The sequence below is a fragment of the Lemur catta genome, chromosome 6 (assembly GCF_020740605.2).
Source record: "Lemur catta isolate mLemCat1 chromosome 6, mLemCat1.pri, whole genome shotgun sequence".
Lineage (NCBI taxonomy): Eukaryota > Metazoa > Chordata > Mammalia > Primates > Lemuridae > Lemur > Lemur catta.
In genome coordinates this window covers 57,266,788-57,286,485 of record NC_059133.1, presented here as the reverse complement: position 1 = coordinate 57,286,485, position 19,698 = coordinate 57,266,788, and the positions used below count along the sequence as shown (strand labels likewise).

The 19,698-nt window shown below is 37.1% G+C and overlaps 1 protein-coding gene and 1 non-coding gene across 4 annotated transcripts in view; both read left to right on the top strand.

Moving 5' to 3' along the window:
* ATF1 (activating transcription factor 1) overlaps positions 1-9,068 on the top strand; it is a 51,335-nt gene extending 42,267 nt beyond the window's left edge. For all 3 annotated transcript variants that reach the window (XM_045554929.1, XM_045554931.1, XM_045554930.1), the window contains 3 exons: positions 2,297-2,479; positions 2,563-2,722; positions 7,560-9,068. In XM_045554929.1, the coding sequence (XP_045410885.1) occupies positions 2,297-2,479; positions 2,563-2,722; positions 7,560-7,704 (488 nt within the window). In that variant the 3' untranslated portion in view covers positions 7,705-9,068. The remainder of the gene's footprint in view (positions 1-2,296; positions 2,480-2,562; positions 2,723-7,559) is intronic.
* A 1,229-nt stretch (positions 9,069-10,297) lies between these two features.
* On the top strand, positions 10,298-10,405 carry LOC123640823. Its single transcript, XR_006736067.1, has one exon. It is a non-coding gene; the product is annotated as a U6 spliceosomal RNA (small nuclear RNA).
* The last annotated feature ends 9,293 nt before the right edge of the window (positions 10,406-19,698 follow it).

Here is a 19,698-nt window from a genome sequence, read left to right as displayed (position 1 = left end):
GTACAACAGAGACGCATACACATATGCCTATACATATTTTTTTCCAAACTTCTTTTCTTTGATGGTTTTTGGATTTGGAGTTAATATTTATAAAGTCTTTTTTTTTGTTTGTTTGTGGAGACAGGCCAGGGAGGAGGGGGCTCGCCGCTATAAAGACTTTTCTGTCTGTGAGATTTTCCCAGTGTTTTCTTTTCTTTGTTTGATTTTTGGAGACAGTCTTGCTCTGTTGTATAGACTAGCATGCAGTGGCGTGATCACAGCTCACTGCGACCTCCTCAAACTCCTGGACTCAAGCGATCCTCCTGCCTCAGCCTCCCTAGTAGCTGAGGTTGCAGGAGTGTGACCCCATGCCTGGCTAATTTTTTAATTTTTTGTGGAGCCACATACCCCAGTCTTGGTATGTGGCTCAGGCTGGTCTTGAACTCCGGTTCTCAAGTAATCCTCCTGCCTCGGCCTCCCAAAGTGCTGGGATTATAGGAATGACCCACTGTGCCTGGCCTGAATTTTTTATATTTTGTTTAATTTTATATAATTTAAATAGACACATGGGGCTAATCGCTACTGTATTAGACAGCACAGCTTTAGAATAAATGGAACCAGGTTAATGCACATGTTAAACAAACAGGAAGATATGTTACAAAATGAAAGTAATTATGTATTATCATATATAGTTATCATATACATCTACAGATATACATATTTTGATATATATTACTTTATCAGATTGTAGGATTATAGGAAAAGATATGCACCAAAAATAATTATTATCTTAGGATATAGGGGTGGAGATTATCCATGAAATAAACAGGGATAGATAGTGACTTTTACTTTTACGTTTTTCTTTTTTTTAAGAGACAGAGTCTCAGGCCGGGCACGGTGGCTCACGCCTGTAATCCTGCACTCTGGGAGGCCGAGGCGGGTGGATTGCTCGAGATCAGGAGTTTGAGACCAGCCTGAGCAAGAGCGAGACCCCGTCTCTACTAAAAATAGAAAGAAATTATCTGGCCAACTAAAATATATATATAGAAAAAATTAGCCGGGCATGGTGGCACATGCCTGTAGTCCCAGCTACTGGGGAGGCTGATGCAGTAGGATCGCTTAAGCCCAGGAGTTTGAGGTTGCTGTGTGCTAGGCTGACGCCATGGCACTCACTCTAGCCCGGGCAACACAGCGAGACTCTGTCTCAAAAAAAAAAAAGAGACAGAGTCTTACGCTGTCACCCAGGCTGGAGTTCAGTGGTGCAATTATGGCTCACTGCAGCCTAGAAGTCCTAGGCTCAGGCAGTCATCCTACCTCAGCCTCCTACTAGCTAGGACCACACTTGGGCTAATTTAAAAAAATTTTTTTTAGAGAGAGGGTCTCACTGTGTTGCCCAGGCTAGTCTTGAACTGGCCTCAAGCAGTCCTCCCACCTCAGCCTCCCAAAGTGCTGGGAGCCACAATGCCCAGCCAGGACTTTTACTTTTTATTTTTTATATTTATACTTATGTAAGTAAGTGTATGTATATGTGTGTGTTGCAGGAAGAAGATTGAAACTAATTGCTAATTTAACTTCAGAAAAAAATCTCTGCATCTAAAAATTTTTAATGAGTATTTTTTTAAAGTCATATAAATTAAATCTGTGAGAATATTTGTGTGTAGCAGTTCGGGAGGGATAATTACAAACTCATGAGAAAAATTATATTCAATTAAAACACACACAGACATGTATTTTGGCTTACTGGTAGCCAAAGAGTAAAAGGAAAAAAAAGGTTACATAATTATAATCTGAAAAGAGGATACAGAAATGAAGCATTCGATTCTGAAGAGGATTTATTATATGGGAACTGTATGATGCTAAAATGCTTTCTATTTGGTCACATCCTGTGGGCATTTCATTTAAGGGCTGAGTAGAAAGCATTAACACAAATATAATTCAGTGAAAAGTGTTTGTGAGGAGCTAAGTAATGTGAGCTATTCAGTGGCTTTCAGATGACTTAAGTGGTGATTTTCACTAGGAAGTGAATGAAACAGATTACATTTCTTAAATATCACTTAAGTAAATAACATGTAATACATTTCACAGTGGTACCCACTAGAAAGCGGAACTGAGAAACAAAGTATGAAAAAGACTTATTTTCTATAAATAAATGCCATTTTATTTCCTTTACATATAGTTCACCCAAAGTAGTCAACATTTATCAGTAGAACTATACTCAGACCTGTTTTCATAAATGGACTTTTTGGGTTTTTTGCCACCTCTTCGAATGAGTGTATTGAATAGCCTTACAATAGCTGTTTTCTCTCTTTGGTTAAAGTTGCCATTGCCCCAAATGGAGCCTTACAGTTGGCCAATCCAGGCACAGATGGAGTACAGGGACTTCAGACATTAACCATGACAAATTCAGGCAATACTCAGCAAGGTACAACTATTCTCCAGTACGCGCAGACCTCTGACGGACAGCAGATACTTGTGCCCAGCAATCAAGTGGTAGTACAGAGTAAGTATGCTTCATTGTCTGTATGAAGTGTCCCAAAGTCCTTTCAAAGATACTTATCAACTAACTCTTTTTTGACCATCCAGCTGCATCGGGAGATATGCAGACATACCAGATTCGTACCACACCTTCAGCTACTTCTCTGCCACAAACTGTGGTGATGACATCTTCTGTGACACTGACATCTCAGACGACTAAGACAGATGACCCCCAGTTGAAAAGAGAAATAAGGTTAATGAAAAACAGGTAGGTAGTAAAATCATACTGCCAGAATGGGTAATGTTTTTACAAATCTCAAAATATAACCAGGTGTTAACTGGAATTGCATACAGTTAGGCGCCACATAATGACCTTTCAGTCAATGATGGAGCACATATACTACAGTGGTCCCGTAAGATTCTAATGGAGCTGAAAAATGCCCATTGTAATGTTACGGTGCAACACATTACTTACATATCCATGGTGATGCTGGTGTAAACAAACCTACTATACTGCCAGTTATATGAAAGGATAGCACATGCAATTATGTACAGTACATAATGCTTGATAATAAATATATTACTGGCTTATGTATTTATTTTTTATTTTAGTTTTTTGAGACAGAGTCTTGCTCTGTCACCCTGGGTAGAGTGCAGTGGTGTCATCATAGCTCACTGCAACCTCCAACTCCTGGGCTCAAGCAATTCTCCTACCTCACAGAGGGTGTGAGGACAATTGGTTATTTATATATTAAAAAATACTGGATTTCTTCCTTATACCATACACAAAAATCATTCCATATGGATTAAAAACTTAAATGGGAAGGTGAAATTTTAAAACTTTCAGGTAAAAAAATATAATCTCATAGCCTCAGGTATAGGGAGAGATTTCTTAAAGGGGACAATACACACAAAAAAAATTAAAATGAAGAGACTACTGAATATATAGCTTCACTAAAATGAATAACTTCTCATCAGAAGATAACATAAAAGGAGTGAAAATACAAGCTTTAAACCTAGAAAAGATACTTGTAGCACACCTAACCAAAAGATTTTTCTGAAAAAATATAAAGGACTTCATAAGGATCAATAAGAAAAGTATGACCTAACAGAAAAAAAAGAAATTGGCAAAATGTACAAACAGGCAGTTCTCAGAAACACAAGCAGTTAGTTAATCATATGAAAGCCTGGTCACCCTTTACTAATAATCAAAGAAATTAAAATTAATACCACATACCTAGATACCATTTATACCCACCCAATTGGCAAAAATCCGGCCCCCCACCCAAGGTCTCATTCTGTTGCCCGGACTAGAGTGCAGTGGTGTCATCCTAGCTCACTGCAACCTCAAACTTCTGGCCTCAAGCAATCCTCCCACCTCAGCCTTCCAAAGTACTAGGATTACAGGTGTGAGCCACCATGCCTGGCCCCCAGTTGGCAAAAATTTTAGTCTATTCGGGAGTTGGTGTGGATTTGGAACAGTGAAACTCATGTACTGCTATGGGAGCATAAATTGGTACAACCATTTTGGAGATTGATTAGGCCTTATCCCGTACAGTTGGCCTGGAAACGCTGTTTCACTCTGTGTGTGACTCTCTGAGAGAGACTTTTGCAGAAAGTATGCGTAAAAATGTTTATAGCAGCAAAAATCAGAAAACTACCTAAAGATCCACTGATAACAAAAAAGGTACATATTGAACCTAAGCATAAGAATGGGGGAAAAAAAGAATAAGTACATAAGTTGTGGCTGTATTTATATAATATATAGTGTTCATTTTAACTGATTGAGTGAATGGATTACTTCAGCATGAATAAATCTTAGAAAAAGTTGAGTGAAAAAAGCAAGTTGCAACAGAATACATAAAGTATGATATTTTATAATTTTAAAAAATAAGCAAACTAAAATGATATACAATTTAGGGTCATACACATACATAACTATAAAAATAAAGGATTGAAGCGAGTAATTGCTTCTGGGCAAGAGGCAGTGTTGTGGACTCAGGGAGTGGCACAGAGGGCTGTTTACAGTATGGATAATGTCCCTTACTAAGTTGGGTATTGGGTTTACATGTCATTTTATTATTATACTTAATAACTTACATCTATGCCACATATAATTTTTTATGTCTGCTATATCATAATAAAATAAATTTCTTAAAACTACGGTAATGTATAAGGAAATTTAGTAAGGTGTTTTGGCAGGTTCTCTAGAGAAACAGAATCAATGGGATATACATAGGTAGGTAGGTATCAAATAGATAAGAGGAGATATACTGTGGGAGTTTGCTCACAAGATTCTGGAAGCTGAGAAATCGCATGTGCTGTCTGCCAGCTGGAGAACCAGGAAAGCCAGGGGTGTTATTCAGTCCAAGGCCAAAGGTAGGCAGGGTTGGGGCACAGGGGCCTGCTGGTGCAAGTCCCAAAGTCCACAGGCCAGAGAACTGGGAGCACTCATGTCCAGGGCAGGAAAAGAGAGATTTCCCAGCTCAAGGAGAGAGAGAATTTGCCTTTCCTCTGCTTTTTTCTATTCAAGCCCTCAACAAATTGGATGATGCCATCTTCTTTACTTAGTCTCCTGATTCAAATACTAACCTTTTCCAGAAACTCCTTCATAGACACACCTGAAAATGTTGTACCAGCTATCTGGTCATCCCATAACCTGATCAAGTTGACACACAAAAAAACTATCAACAACCATCTTGAAAGTAGGAAGAAGTAATATTATATTCATATTAATGACAAAAACATAAAATACTTGAGTAAATTTAATAAGAAAGGCATAGGATCCACATTTTTTAAAAATCTTGAGAACTAAAATAATATCTGAAAAGAAAATGTACTATGTTCTTAGATGGAGTTAATATAAAATGCCTATTCTTTCATATTTCACATATAAGTTTGATACAACTCAAACCAAAATCTCTATATAAATCTTTATGGAATTGGACAAAATAAGCTGAAAGTTTATATGGAAGAAATAATTATTCAAGAATGGTCAGAAATAGAAAGGTTACTTGTCTTATATTAGGCATTGAAAAATACACTAAAGCCATTTTAATCAGCAACAAGTATCTTGGTATCAGCAAAAGGACAGACAGTAACATTAGGAAACATTAGCAAAGAGGATAAAGAGCATATAAATAGCTTCTTATAGGCTGGGCGCGGTGGCTCATGCCTGTAATCCTAGCACTCTGGAAGGCCAAGGCAGGAGGATTGTTTGAGCTCAGGAGTTCGAGACCAGCCTGAGCAAGAGCGAGACCCCCGTCTCTACTAAAAATAGAAAGAAATTAGCCGGACAACTAAAAATATATAGAAAAAATTAGCCAGGCATGGTGGTGCATGCCTGCAGTCCCAGCTACTCAGGAGGCTGAGGCAGTAGGATTGCTTGAGCCCAGGAGTTTAAGGTTGCTGCGAGCTGGGCTGACGCCACGGCACTCTAGCCAGGGCAAAAGAGTGAGACTCTGTCTCCAAAAAAAAAAAGAAAAAGAAAAAGAAATAGCTTCTTATGCTAGTGAAATACACTTGTAAAAAGATGGCTTATTTAATTAATGATGCTGACACAACTAACTACACATCTAGAAGAAAATTAAGTTGGACCCTTATTTCATATGATATATTAAAAAATTGCAGACAAATTAAACACTTAATTGTGAAAAATGAAACAATAAAAACCCTTAAAATAGGCCAGACATGGTGGCTAATGCCTGTAATCTTAGCACTCTGGGAGGCCAAGGCAGGAGGATCGCTTGAGGTCAGGAGTTTGAGACCGGCCTGAACGAAGCAAGAACCCCGCCTCTACCAAAAACACACAAAAAAGCCCGGCATGGTGGTGCGCACCTGTAGTCCCACCTATTCAAAAGGCTGAGGCAGGAGGATCACTTGAGCCCAGGAGTTTGAGGTTGCTGTGAGCTATGATGATGCTACTGCACTCTCGCTGGGGCATCAAAGCGAGACTCTGTCTCAAAAAAAACCCAAAAACCAAGCTTAAGATAAAATTTATAGAGAAATGTATACAGTACATGACATTTTTATATAAGGCAAGAAAAAAGGCTAAAAAGCACTTCTTATTGTTTTTTAAAAATTTTATGGCACAAGACATAAAAATATCAGAAGTCAAATGGTAGATTAGAAAAGAATGTAAAAACAGATAAAGGATCGATATGTATAATGAACCAGATTCTTAGAAGTTACTAGAAAGACAGCCTAGTTGAAAAATGGGCAAGGGTCTGAATAGGCAGTTTATAGAAGAACAGGTCCAAAATACCAATAAACTTTGGAAAAGATGCTCAGTCTCACTAGTAGGGAAATGAATTAACAATGAGATGTAACATGGAAAAAATTAAAAAGTGATAATACTGTCATGGTACATATAAGGAAAAGGGTACTTCACATATATCACTGAGGAAAATATGAAGTTTTACAGTATCTATTCTTTGACCCAATAGTTCTGTATGACAAAAGATACCATAAACAAACTTAACTGGGAAAAAATATCTGCAACCTATATAAAGAGAAAGAATTACAGAATATGTAGATATATATATAAAGATTTATTTCTGTAAATTAATATAAAAGAGACCTAATGGAAGGAAAAATGGCCTGTAAACATGAAATTGTACCAAACTGTGTGCATAAACAGTTACATTTATACAATGGAATATGCCCCAAAATGTAAAGGAACAAAACCACCACGCAGCAACATGTATGACCCTCAAAAATATGCTGAGTGAAACAATAGCAGACATGAGTACATACTGTATGACACTGGTATATGAAGTTCTAGAATAAAAAACTAATCTATGGTGACAAAAATCAGAACAATAGTTGCTTAGAAGAAGACTGACCAGGAGAGGCATGAGAGAACTTTCTGGGGCAGTAGAAATGTTCTATATTTTGATAGAGGTGTGGGTTATATAAGTATATGCATTTGCCAAAACCGACTGAATTCTACACTTAAGATACATGTATTTGTTGTATGTAGATGATACTTTAAATTTTAAAATGAGGGCGGGAAAAGATAACCAGAGGAAATTACTGAAGTACATTTACCAATTAAAGAATGTGAAGTTTTTTTCTAACATTGCTTTTTTAATGCTTATATTTAGAGAGGCCGCTCGAGAATGTCGCAGAAAAAAGAAAGAATATGTGAAATGCCTGGAAAATCGAGTTGCGGTCCTGGAAAATCAAAATAAGACTCTAATAGAAGAGTTAAAAACTTTGAAGGATCTTTATTCCCATAAAAGTGTTTGATTCTTAACAAAGAAAGTATTTTTGTGGACTTGCCTAAAAATTATATTTGATTTTTTAGTGGAGTTTTATAAAGGAAAAGGTCAAAAGTGAAGCTTTTTATTTAGGCTTTTGCAACTCAAATATCTTTGCAAGATATCTGGTGACAGAGGAAAAAGTGGAAAGTGACCTCAAGAAAGCTAAGGGCATAACTGGAAGCTTTGTAAAAATGAAACATACTCAAGAAGCAAGAAATGAACTTTCAGCAATTTGAATTTTCTAAGTAACAATAGTTGTCAGTCCAAAAATGGCAGATAAAGATGAGATTTGGTAAATTAGATTTTTAGAAGTAAATCAGTTTACCCTATAGGTTTGCATTTCTTACTGTTTTTCTGAAATTTACCTTTTTCAGTGTGTGTGTGTGTGTGTGTGTGTATTTTATTTCTGCCAATAAATTCTAAATTACAAATGTAAAAGAAAACCTAACACATTACTAAATATATAAATTATGTATTCTGATTAATACTATTCTGATTACATACACTTATTCTATTGTCAAGTCTTTTAAATGGGTTTTTAAAAGTTTGTTTGTTGGATTTGAGAGGGTTTTTGAGACTGGGTTATTTTTGAGGTCTTGTCCTAAAAAGCATCTAAGGTACATGAATGGAATATGGTGATTTTTGTAACATATTTTATTAGAATGGAAAGATAACTGTTTAAAAGTTTGATACTTTTAAATAGTTTGTTTTTTGGTTACTCTGGTAATGGTGATTTTCTACAAATATATAATAAATTGTTTTTTGATTCTATATTCTGTATGCAGTTGAATATCTATTACTTATTCTGTTGTGCTTTAATAGAATGGAATGTTTACAGGCCCTTAAAATATTATTTTTTAAAAAACTTTCTGAAGATGCATACCAAAGTTTTTCCAAGAAGATTTTATAATCAATTTAATCTGAGGTTTATCAGATTCTAAAATAGTATAGTTATAAAGGCAATTTTATGTTAGAGACTATTTTGTAATGTAGTGCATGGTACCTTTATAAGAACAGTGACTGCCAATATATTTTTATAGCTAATCTTTATAAATTCTAACGTTGAGTTTTTAATGATTATTTTAAATGTTTATATAGTTTGTTTGGTAAAAAATGTTTTTGCATTGCAAAGTATCATTTTTATATTGCTGGAAGTAAAGTTTTCAGATTGGCTCATATTTGAATTGTAAATTTTGTATACAGTTTAAAGTTCAAAAATGCTATCAGTACACCAGTGTTTAACCTCTGTATTCCAATTTGTATACACTTTGAAATTGTACTGCAAAACTATTGTGTGCTTCTTACACAGTATGTATCATATTGTCTAAGAAAATTAAAAAACATTTGATAAAATTAAGTTTGTTAAATGTACAATGTAGTGCTTGATATATGAATGACAAACTTGCTGATAGCCAATTTGTTAATTATACTAACTGTAGTGCATTTCTAGTTTTAAAATGAGGATAAATTTATAGTTCTGGTCTACACAGCCTACTTACTTTAAAGGGGGATATATTTACATGTTTTGATTCTATCGGAACCAATTATAATAAACCCAGATAGCTAAATTTTCTGTTCTGTGTTTAAGGCATGGTTAAGGAGCCTGTTATGTATTAATAGAAACCTTTACCTAACTGATAAATTTGTAATTGACCCTCCTGATGAAGTTTTTCATTAAAAGGGTCTTTTAAAATGAAAAAAGTTTGATCATCATGGGTCTTATATCAGTATCTCTTGTAAAGCCAGAAGCTCAAACGGGTAGCCCATTAGACCTAAAGAATATGAGGAGGAATGGGGCCACGCGGTTAAGTCGAAAGAGTGTGTTTTTTTGTTTTGTTTTGGAGTCAGGGTCTCACTTTGTTGCCCAGGCTAGAGTGCAGTGGTGTGATTGTAGCTCACTGCAACCTCAAATTTCCGGGCTCAAGTGCTCCTCCTACCTCGGCCTCCTGAATAGCGAGGACTACAGGCATGTGCCACCATGCCTGGCTAACTTTTTAAATTTTTTGTAGAGATAGGGGTCTTACTATGTTGCCCAGGTTAGTCTCAAACTCCTAGCCCAAAGCAATCCTCCTGCCTCGGCCTCCCCAAGTACTCGGATTACAGGTATGAGCCACCATGCCCAGCCCAAAAGAGTGTTTTAACAGATAATATATTGGGTAGATGTTATGCTTGGCTACAACAGAGGTAGTCTAGCCCTTAGTGCCTCAACAGCTAGACATCTGTGAATATTTGTAAGCTCTCTGATGCCTGAAGACTTCCAGTGTAGGACCTTGCTCACTAGACCAAGTTATTTAATCTAGCTATATGTAACAGACATGAGTAAGCCACTGATGGTTCCATGAATGGAAACTATTTTCCTGGATGTTTCTCTAATTTGCATCCAACATGGGGCTTACCAAAAGAAATTTTTTTTGTCTAAGACAAGGTCTCACTCTTGCCCAGGCCAGAGGGCAGTGGTGTCATAGCTCACTGCAACCTCAGACTGCTGGGCTCAAGTGATCCTTCTGTCTCAGCCTCCTGACTAGCTGAAACTAAAGGCGTGTCTTACCACGCCTGGCTAATTTTTAAAATTTTTTGTAGTGCTCGCTTCAGCAGCACATATACTAAAAATTGGAACGATACAGAGAAGATTAGCATGGCCCCTGCACAAGGATGACACACAAATTCGTGAAGCATTCCAATTTTTTTTTATATATAATAAAAAAATAAAAAATAAATAAATAAAATTTTTTGTAGAAGATGGGGTCTTGCTCTGTTGCCTATAGCAAGAACTGGCTTTGGCCGGGCATGGTGGCTCACACCTGCAATCCTAGCACTCTGGGAGGCTCAGGCAGGAGGATCGTCTTGAGCTCAGGAGTTTGAGACCAGCCTGAGCAAGAGTGAGACCCCGTCTCTACTAAAAAAATAGAAAGAAATGATCTGGACAACTAAAAATATATAGAAAAAATTAGCCGGGCATAGTGGTGCATGCCTGTAGTCCCAGCTACTCAGGAGGCTGAGGCCAGAGGATCACTTGAGCCCAGGAGTTTGAGGTTGCTGTAAGCTAGGCTGATGCCACGGCACTCACTCTAGCCTAGGCAACAGAGCAAGACTCTGTCTCAAAAAAAAAAAGAACTGGCTTCAACCAATCCTCCTGCTCGCCTTGGCTTCCCGAAGTGCTAGGATTATAGGCGTGAGCTACTGTACCCAGCCTATAGCTTATCAAAATTTTAAGAAGATTAAAGTCCAAACATGAAATTATAATTAACAAATGCAATTGACTATTGAAGTATTTCCTTATCTCAACTTACTATTTTACCTAATAAATTTATTATCATTTATTCATTTATATTATATAGATGGAAATAGATTATTGCCCACAAACCCATCTAGTACATATAAGATATCCCTTTAATTCTATTGAACAGCATGAAGAATGAGCATTTCTTGGAGCTTTGGAAATCTTCGTTCAGCCATTTGTTTATATTTGTTTATATTCATTCAGCCATTATATTGTAGTTACTAGGTTAAACCTGTATTTTTCTCCAGTTAAAATATATAGACATAGGTAAGATATAAAAATATGTATTATGGCTTGTAATGAAATAATGTTGTCATAATGGCAGTTCAAATTCAGTTTATATGCCAAGCATTAACTAGGAAGAGAGTGATGAACAAGGCAGTGTTCCAGCTCTTGTGGAACTTAGATCTTTTTTTTTTTTGAGACAGTCTCACTCTGTTGCCCGGGCTAGAGTGCCGTGACGTCAGCCTAGCTCACAGCAACCTCAAACTCCTGGGCTCAAGTGATCCTCCTGCCTCAGCCTCTCGAGTAGCTGGGACTACAGGCATGCGCCACCATGTCCAGCTAATTTTTTCTACATATTTTTAGTTGTCCAGCTAATTTCTTTCTATGTTTTTAGTAGAGACGGGGGTCTCGCTCTTACTCAGGCTGGTCTCGAACTCCTGAGTTCAAACGATCTGCCCGCCTTGGCCTCCCAGAGTGCTAGGATTACAGGCATGAGCCACTGCGCCCAGCCTGGAACTTAGACCTTAATGTCATACTTGAGGTTGGTACTTGCCTAAGTTTATATGAACGTCAATAACTAGGGATCTAAGATTTAAACCCAATCCCTAGCCTCCTAACCTAAAATAGTCTCCGCTTCTATACCCTCAACGCAAACCTTCATTAAACTCTAGGAGGAGACTGTCTCTTGTGCTCTTCTGTATCCCCACAGTCTAGGACTGTACCCCATGGTCTAGGGGTACAAGTCCACAGTCTAGTCTGGTTCACAGAAGTGCTGCATAATACAATGCTTCTCTACTTAGAATGGGGTTACATCCCAATAAACTCATCGTAAGTTGAAAGTATCGTTAAGTTGAAAATGCATTCAGTACCCCTCACCTGAACCATCATAGCTTAGCCTAGCCTACCTTAAACATATCAGAACACTTCCATTAGTCTACAAGTGGGCAAAATCATCTGGCAACTTGGTATACTGGAGAGTATCATGGCTGACTGGGAGCTGTAGCTGACTGCCACTGCCTAGCATCACAAGAGGGTATTATACTACATACCACTAGCCCAGGGAAAGAACAAAATTCAAAATCCAGAATATAGTTTCCACGGAATGAGTATCACTTTTGCACCATCATAAAGTCAAAAAAAAATTATATGGCAAACCATTGTTAAGTTGCAGACTGTATTTGTTAAATGAATGAAGGTCTGAGTTCAAACTCACTAAGATATGGAGAGGTTCGATACTTTTCCCAAGGAACACAGTAAATAACAAAACTAGTGTTCAGACCTAGGTCTAATCAACTCAAAGTCGTGGTGGTGAAGAGTCTGAAAAGCCCTATTCCATTGTATCTTATGCACCTATTAATGAAAGATTTCAACAGTTCTATTTAAAAGTGTCCACTCGGCCAAGCACAGTGGCTCATGCCCGTAATCCTAGCACTGTGGGAGGCCGAGGCGGGTGGATTGTTTGAGCTCAGGAGTTCGAGACCATCCTGAGCAAGAGCGAGACCCCGTCTCTACTGAAAAAATAGACAGAAATTATATGGACATCTAAAAATATATATAGAAAAAATTAGCCGGGCATGGTGGCGCATGCCTGTAGTCCTAGCTACTTGGGAGACTGAGGCAGGAGGATCGCTTGAGCCCAGGAGTTTGAGGTTGCTGTGAGCTAGGCTGATAGCACAGCACTCTAGCCTGGGCAACAGAGACTCTGTCTCAGAAAAAAAAAAAAAAAAAAGTGTCCACTAGATGGCAACCCTCCATTTTAAATCAGTTTTATAAATTTTTAAAAATATGCAAAAATGTATGCATTTATGTTATAAAAGCATAAATTTATGTATTTATAAATATAAGTTATTCAGAAAACTACACAAATTGTACACTCACCGTCAAGAAAAAAAGTTAATATTTTATGTTTACTACAGATCACTTTCTTTTTTTTTTTTTTGAGACAGAGTGTCGCTCTGTTGCCCTGGCTAGAGTGAGTGCTGTGGCATCAGCCTAGCTCAAGGCAACCTCAAACTCCTGGGCTTAAGTGATCCTCCTGCCTCAGCCTCCCGAGTAGCTGGGACTACAGGGATGCGCCACCATGCCCGGCTAATTTTTTCTATATATATTTTAGTTGGCCAGGTTATTTCTTTCTATTTTTAGTAGAGACGGGGTCTCGCTCTTGCTCAGGCTGGTCTCGAACTCCTGAGCTCAAACGATCCACCCGCCTCGGCCTCCCAGAGTGCTAGGATTACAGGCGTGAGCCACCGCGCCGGCCTTCAGATCACTTTCTGAAGGAAAAAAATGCACAGATAGATGAAGTTCCCACATTTCTTTCCCTAGTCACATTTCCTTCCCTTCATCATTAACTATCATTAATTTAGTGTGGATCCAGTCCATGTTTTATATTTACTATATGTATCCATAAATAATGTATGCTGGATTGTGATATGTTTTTTACAAGTTCATAAATGGGACCTTAACATTGTACCATTCTGTGGATGAAAGGTCAAGTAGACCAAAGAAATCTTAGTGAGGATTTTAGTTATGGTAACTTAATAATTCATTTTGGAAAAATATGAACATCAAAGCATTTTTTCCCAACCAACAACTATTAGAATTCAGTACCACATCTGGAAAAAAATGCTTGTCACTTTTTTTTAAAATTGAGAAAACATTACATGAATAACACTTAGGCTAAGTTTACAAAACACTAAACAAAAAACTGCCTTAGACTTTCTATCGAGGAATTTTTTTTCTTATCTTACTCATTCAGTCATTAACATCCACAGTAAGGAATTTTAAAAAAGGAAAGAGAGAAAGACCACATCTTTTCTTTGTCCATTGCCTGTTGCAGTCAAATATATATGATTAAATACTATTTCTATGGATAACTATGTACAAAGCATTGTGCTAGGTGAAAGATACCAAGTAAATATGAACCATGGTCTTTCACCAGCTCAAAGTCTAGTTGGGGAGGTGACAAAAAGATAAAACAGCCCTCTACTTTCTACTTAACATTGTATACAGTAAAACACCTAGAATTCTACACCCAGTAAAAACACTCATCTATCCAAAAGAAAACAAGAAAGGAGAAAAAAGAAACATGTGGGACAAACAGCCCAAAATAAGATGATGGAAATAAATCTATACATTTCAATAATCATAGTAAATGTAAATGGACTGGGCATTTTAGTTAAATGACAAAGACTATCAGGTTGAATTAGGAAATAAAAGAGGTTTATAAGAGAGAAATCTAAAATATAAGGAAATAGCAAGGTAGAAGACTTGGTACTTCAAATAAAAGCATGAAAAAAGGTATACCATTCAAATACTGGTCAAAAGAAAGCATAACTGTATTGAACAAAATAGACTTTACAGCAAAAATCATTCTTGAGACAAACACAGTCACTATAAAATGATAAAAGATTCAATTAACCTGGAAGACAAAACCTATCTAAACTTGAATGTACCTAAGACAGGGTCAGGATGTTAAGCAAAATGCAGAAATATAATGAGAAATGAAGAAAAATTCACAATTTTAATAGATTTTAAACACAGCTCTCTCATAATCAATACAAAAAGCAGCAAATTAATCAGTAAAGATATAGATTTCAACAATTAACAAATCTGACGTAATAGTGAGTTTCATCGACTGTAAGCCACTATCAACTGTAAGGCACACTATTATTTCAAATACCACTAAGAAAGAAAAACCACTGCCAGGTAAACGATGACATGTCATCGTGCTAAGATGTGTCCTGATTTCAGAGATGTTTAAATGTGAAAAATATGCATCTACAATCAGTGAAATCCGAGGTAGAATACACTGTGCAGCTTCAGATAGTTCTTTTCAAACACATGAGTGCTTATGAAAATAGACCACATGATGAATAAAGTCAATGATAAAGTCTTAACAAATTTCCAAAGGATCAATTTCATAATTTCATATAGACCATGTTCCATTGATGTATATATATTTATCCTTTTAGCAAAACCATACTTAGTGTAAGTTCTTTGTTTTTGGTTTTTTCAAAATTATTCTGGCTATTCTAGTTCCTTTGCCTTTCTGTATAAATTTTAGAATCATCTTGTCTACATCTACAAAAACAGCCTGCTGGGATTTTAATTCGGATTACTTTTTTTTTTTTTTTTTTTGAGACAGCATCTCCCTCTGTCACCCTGGGTAGAGTGCCGTGGTTTCATCCTAGCTCATTGCAACCTCAAACTCCTGAGCTCAAGCAATCCTCTTGCCTCAGCCTCCCGAGTAGCTGGGACTACAGGCGCATGCCACCATGCCCATCTTCTTCTTCTTCTTTTTTTTTTTTGTAGAGATGGGTTCTGGCTTTTGCTCAGGCTGGTCTCAAACTCCTGACCTCAGAAAATCCTCCCGCCTCAGCCTTCCAGAGTGCTAGATTACAGGTGTAAACCACTGCACCCAGCCTGGGATTACTTTAAAACACTGACTGCCACACTAGAAAAAAAAAAATGTTTTTCTTGGGGCCATGGTGTTTTATTACGAAAATAGAATAAAAACTTGGAAAACAAAATGATCCTTTCTAATTTAATGAAAATTTTGTTATTTTTTATTGTTTTCTGTGTGTGTTATATGGAATTAAATTGTCAATATTAATTGTAACAATAAGAACATCAACAAGTAAGATTTTCATGAACCAACTGTAGGGTTTTGCCCAGGGGGCCATCCATCAGGTAACATGTATGCCACAGCATGGCAGCGTGAGTTGCCTGCACACCACGTGGCTCCCATGGTAAAGAGACGTGTGAGTTACATATGCTTAATGAGGCCCCAGGCTCAAAAATAGCATGAATTAACCACAACTCACATGGCAGTTAATGTATTAAACCTATGTCTGTATCAATTAATTTGGGAAGAACTGACATCTTAACAATATTAAGCCTTTCAATCCATGAACACGATATATCTCTCCATTTATCCCTAGGTCTTTGATTTTTTTCCATCAGTATTTGTAGTTTTTGGCATACAGACCCTCCAAGTATCTTGTTAAGATTTCTACCTACTTACTACTTCTTTTTCTTCTTTTTTTTTTTCAGCTATTATAAATGGTAATGTTTGTTTAAATATCAGTTGCCAATTGTTCCTCACTAGTATAAGGAAAGAGGCCTTGTGTCAGGTGACCTTACTGAATTCCCTTATTAGTTCTAGAGCTTTTTGGTATATTTTTCTTGTTTGTTTTCTATACAGGTGTCACCTGTGAATGGAGACAGTTCTCTCTCTTTCAGCTCTGCATGCCATTAATTTATCTTGCTTTATTGCACTAGCTAGGATTTCCAGTACAGTGTTAAATAGCATTGGTTAGAGTGGATTTTCTTAATTTGTTCCCAGTCTTGGGGGAAGAACATTCAGTCTTTTTACCTGTGGTATGATATTAGCTGTAAGGTTTTTTTTTTTTTTGTAGAATCTTTTATCAGTTTAAAGGAGTTTCCTTATAGCAACAAGCTGAATGGGAAAAAAGAAAATAAAAAATAAAAAAATAAAGGAGTTTCCTTCTATTGCTAGTTCATGAGAATTTTTATCAAGGACAGATGCTGAATTTCATCAAATGCTTTTTCTGTACCCATTCATATGATCATGTGACTTTTCTTCTTTAGTCTGTTTAGGGGGGGATTTTACTTTATTTTCTACTTTTAATTCTTATTTTTTATAGAGTCTCTATGTTGCCCAGGCTGGTCTTGAACTCCTGGCCTCAAGCAATCTTTCCATCTCTGACTCCCAAACTGCTAGGATTACAGGTATGAGCCACCGCACCACCTGTTAATTTGTGTTCTAATGTTGAACCAGTCTTATATTCTCGGGATAACCACCACTTGGTCATGATATATATTCCTTTTTATATAATACTGGACTTGATCTGCTAATATTTTAATATTTTTATGTCTCTGTTCATAAAGGATATTTTTCTGCAGTCTTCTGTTCTTGTAATGTCTTTGATTTTTGGAATCAGCATAATGCTTGCTTTGTTTAATGAGTTGCTATTCAAGAATAATTCATATCTGAAGTATGATAATGATATTGTGATTATGTTTTCAAAGACTGTTTTTGAAATAAATAATAAAATATAATTCTTGGAATTTACTTCAAAATAATTTGGGAAGTTGGGGAAAGTAGATGGAGATATAAATGTAGCAAGATTGCCTGTGAGATGATAATCGTCAAAGCTGAGTGATGGGTATATGTGGTTTATGATTTTGTCTATTTTTATATATATTTGACATTTTCCATACAAAAAAGTTTAAAAACTAAATAAATGGTGCTGGAACTATTAGTCATTCATATAGGAAAATAAGAAATTTGTATTCCTATCTTACACCATACACAAAAATCAATTCCAGGTGGATAGAAGACTTCAATATGAAAGACAAAAACTATAATACCTTCAGAAGATAACGTAAGGAATAGCTTTATGACCTTGACTTAGGGAAGTATTTCTCGAACAAGTCACACAAAGTACACAGACTAAGGGAAAGGCTGCTAGATTCAATTATGTTAAAATTAAGAATTTCTCTTCATCAGAAGACACCATGAAGAAAGTGAAAAACTAAGTCACAGAGTAGGAGATATTTACGACACAAAAAACTGACAAAGGATCTGTAGGAAAACAGCCTGTTGAATGGCAAGAGTAATGCTGTCTATCTTGCAGTTAAGCTGCCATGACAACCCCACTGAGGTGTTCTGCAGCAGGTCTTTAAACAATGCCTGTAGCATAGATAACCCCTCATCAGGATGTTTATCTAACCTCCCCAGTGGCCACAGAGTTTCGCAGGAGGGTCTGAGACATGGCCAGCCACATATGTTTTACTGACAAAAGCTTGCTATATAAAGGATACTTCTATTTGTAAGTCCCTATTAAATGTTTCTGAGCAATTGGCTTTGTCAGCCTCTTTCTTTGGCCTCTCAGCTCCCTTGGCCTTTGGGGTACCTTTGCATATACCTGCCCACCACAGGAGGATTATTCAGACCTATAAAGAACTCCTACGATGCAGTATGTAAGCCTCATGATGGCAAGGATCTTGGTCTGTTTTGTGTTCCGTTATATCACAAGCTCTTAAAACAGTGTCTGGCACGGAGATGGCAGACAATGAAATCAATAAGATGAAACTGAACAAGTAAAAGACATAAACTGGTACTCCACATGAGATAATCAATGACTGTCCCCTAAATATATGAAGATACTCAAATACTCCAGCTCATTCAAAATCAGAAAAATACAAACTAAAACCACAAGTTCCCAATTCATACTCACAAGATGGATAAAAATTAAAAAGCACTGGTAAAGACATGAGCAATGGGAACATTCGAGTGTTGCTAATTGGAGAGCATACTGGTACATTCTGGAAAACAACTTGGTGTTATTTAGAGAAGATGATGGTGACTCTATGACATGATATGGTATTCTTTTTTTTTTTTTTTTTTTCCGAGACAGAGTCTCGCTCTGTTGCCCGGGCTAGAGTGAGTGCTGTGGCGTCAGCCTAGCTCACAGCAACCTCAAACTCCTGGGCTTAAGCGATCCTACTGCCTCAGCCTCCCGAGTAGCTGGGACTACAGGTATGTGCCACCATGCCTGGCTAATTTTATATATATATATATTTTAGTTGGCCAGATAATTTCTTTCTATTTTTAGTAGAGACAGGGTCTCGCTCTTGCTGAGGCTGGTCTCGAACTCCTGACATCGAGCAACCCACCCGCCTCGGCCTCCCAGAGTGCTAGGATTACAGGCGTGAGCCACCACGCCCAGCCATGATATGGTATTCTTGAAGACTCAGCGATCCTGCCCCTGGTATATAGTCCAGAGAAACTGGTGCTTATATGAATAGTTGTAATAGCAAAAAAGTGGAAAAATCCAAATGTCCATCAATAATAGATTCTAGATTCCAAAGTAGATAAATACCCTGTGGCATATTCACATCATTTATATGGTAGAAATAAATGAATTGTAGTTAGAAATGACCACAGAAATGAATGTCAAGAACCTAATACTAAATAAAAAAAAACTAGCTGCAAAAGAAAATTTACTGTATAATTCAATTTATATAAAGCTCACGTGATGGTTAATTTTAAATGTCAGCTTGACTGGACTAAAGGATGTCCAGACAGCTGGTAAACACTATTTCTGGGACTGTCTATGAGGTGATTCTGTAACAGACTGGCATTTGAATCAGACTGAATAAATAAGATCTATCCTCACCATTGTCCGTGGGCATCATCCAATCTGTTGAGGGCTCTACTAGAACAAAAAGGTAGAAGAAGAGAAAATTCTTTTTTTTCTTGAGTTGGGACATCCATCTTCTCCTGTCCTCTGACATCAGTGCTCCTGGTTCTCAGGCCTTCAGACTCAGAATGAATTACACCACCAGCTTTCCTGGCTGTCCAGCTTGCAGACCATGAGACTGCTCGGCCTCCATAACTGCATAAGCCAATTCCTATAATCCACCCATCCATCTGTATTTCCTATTGGT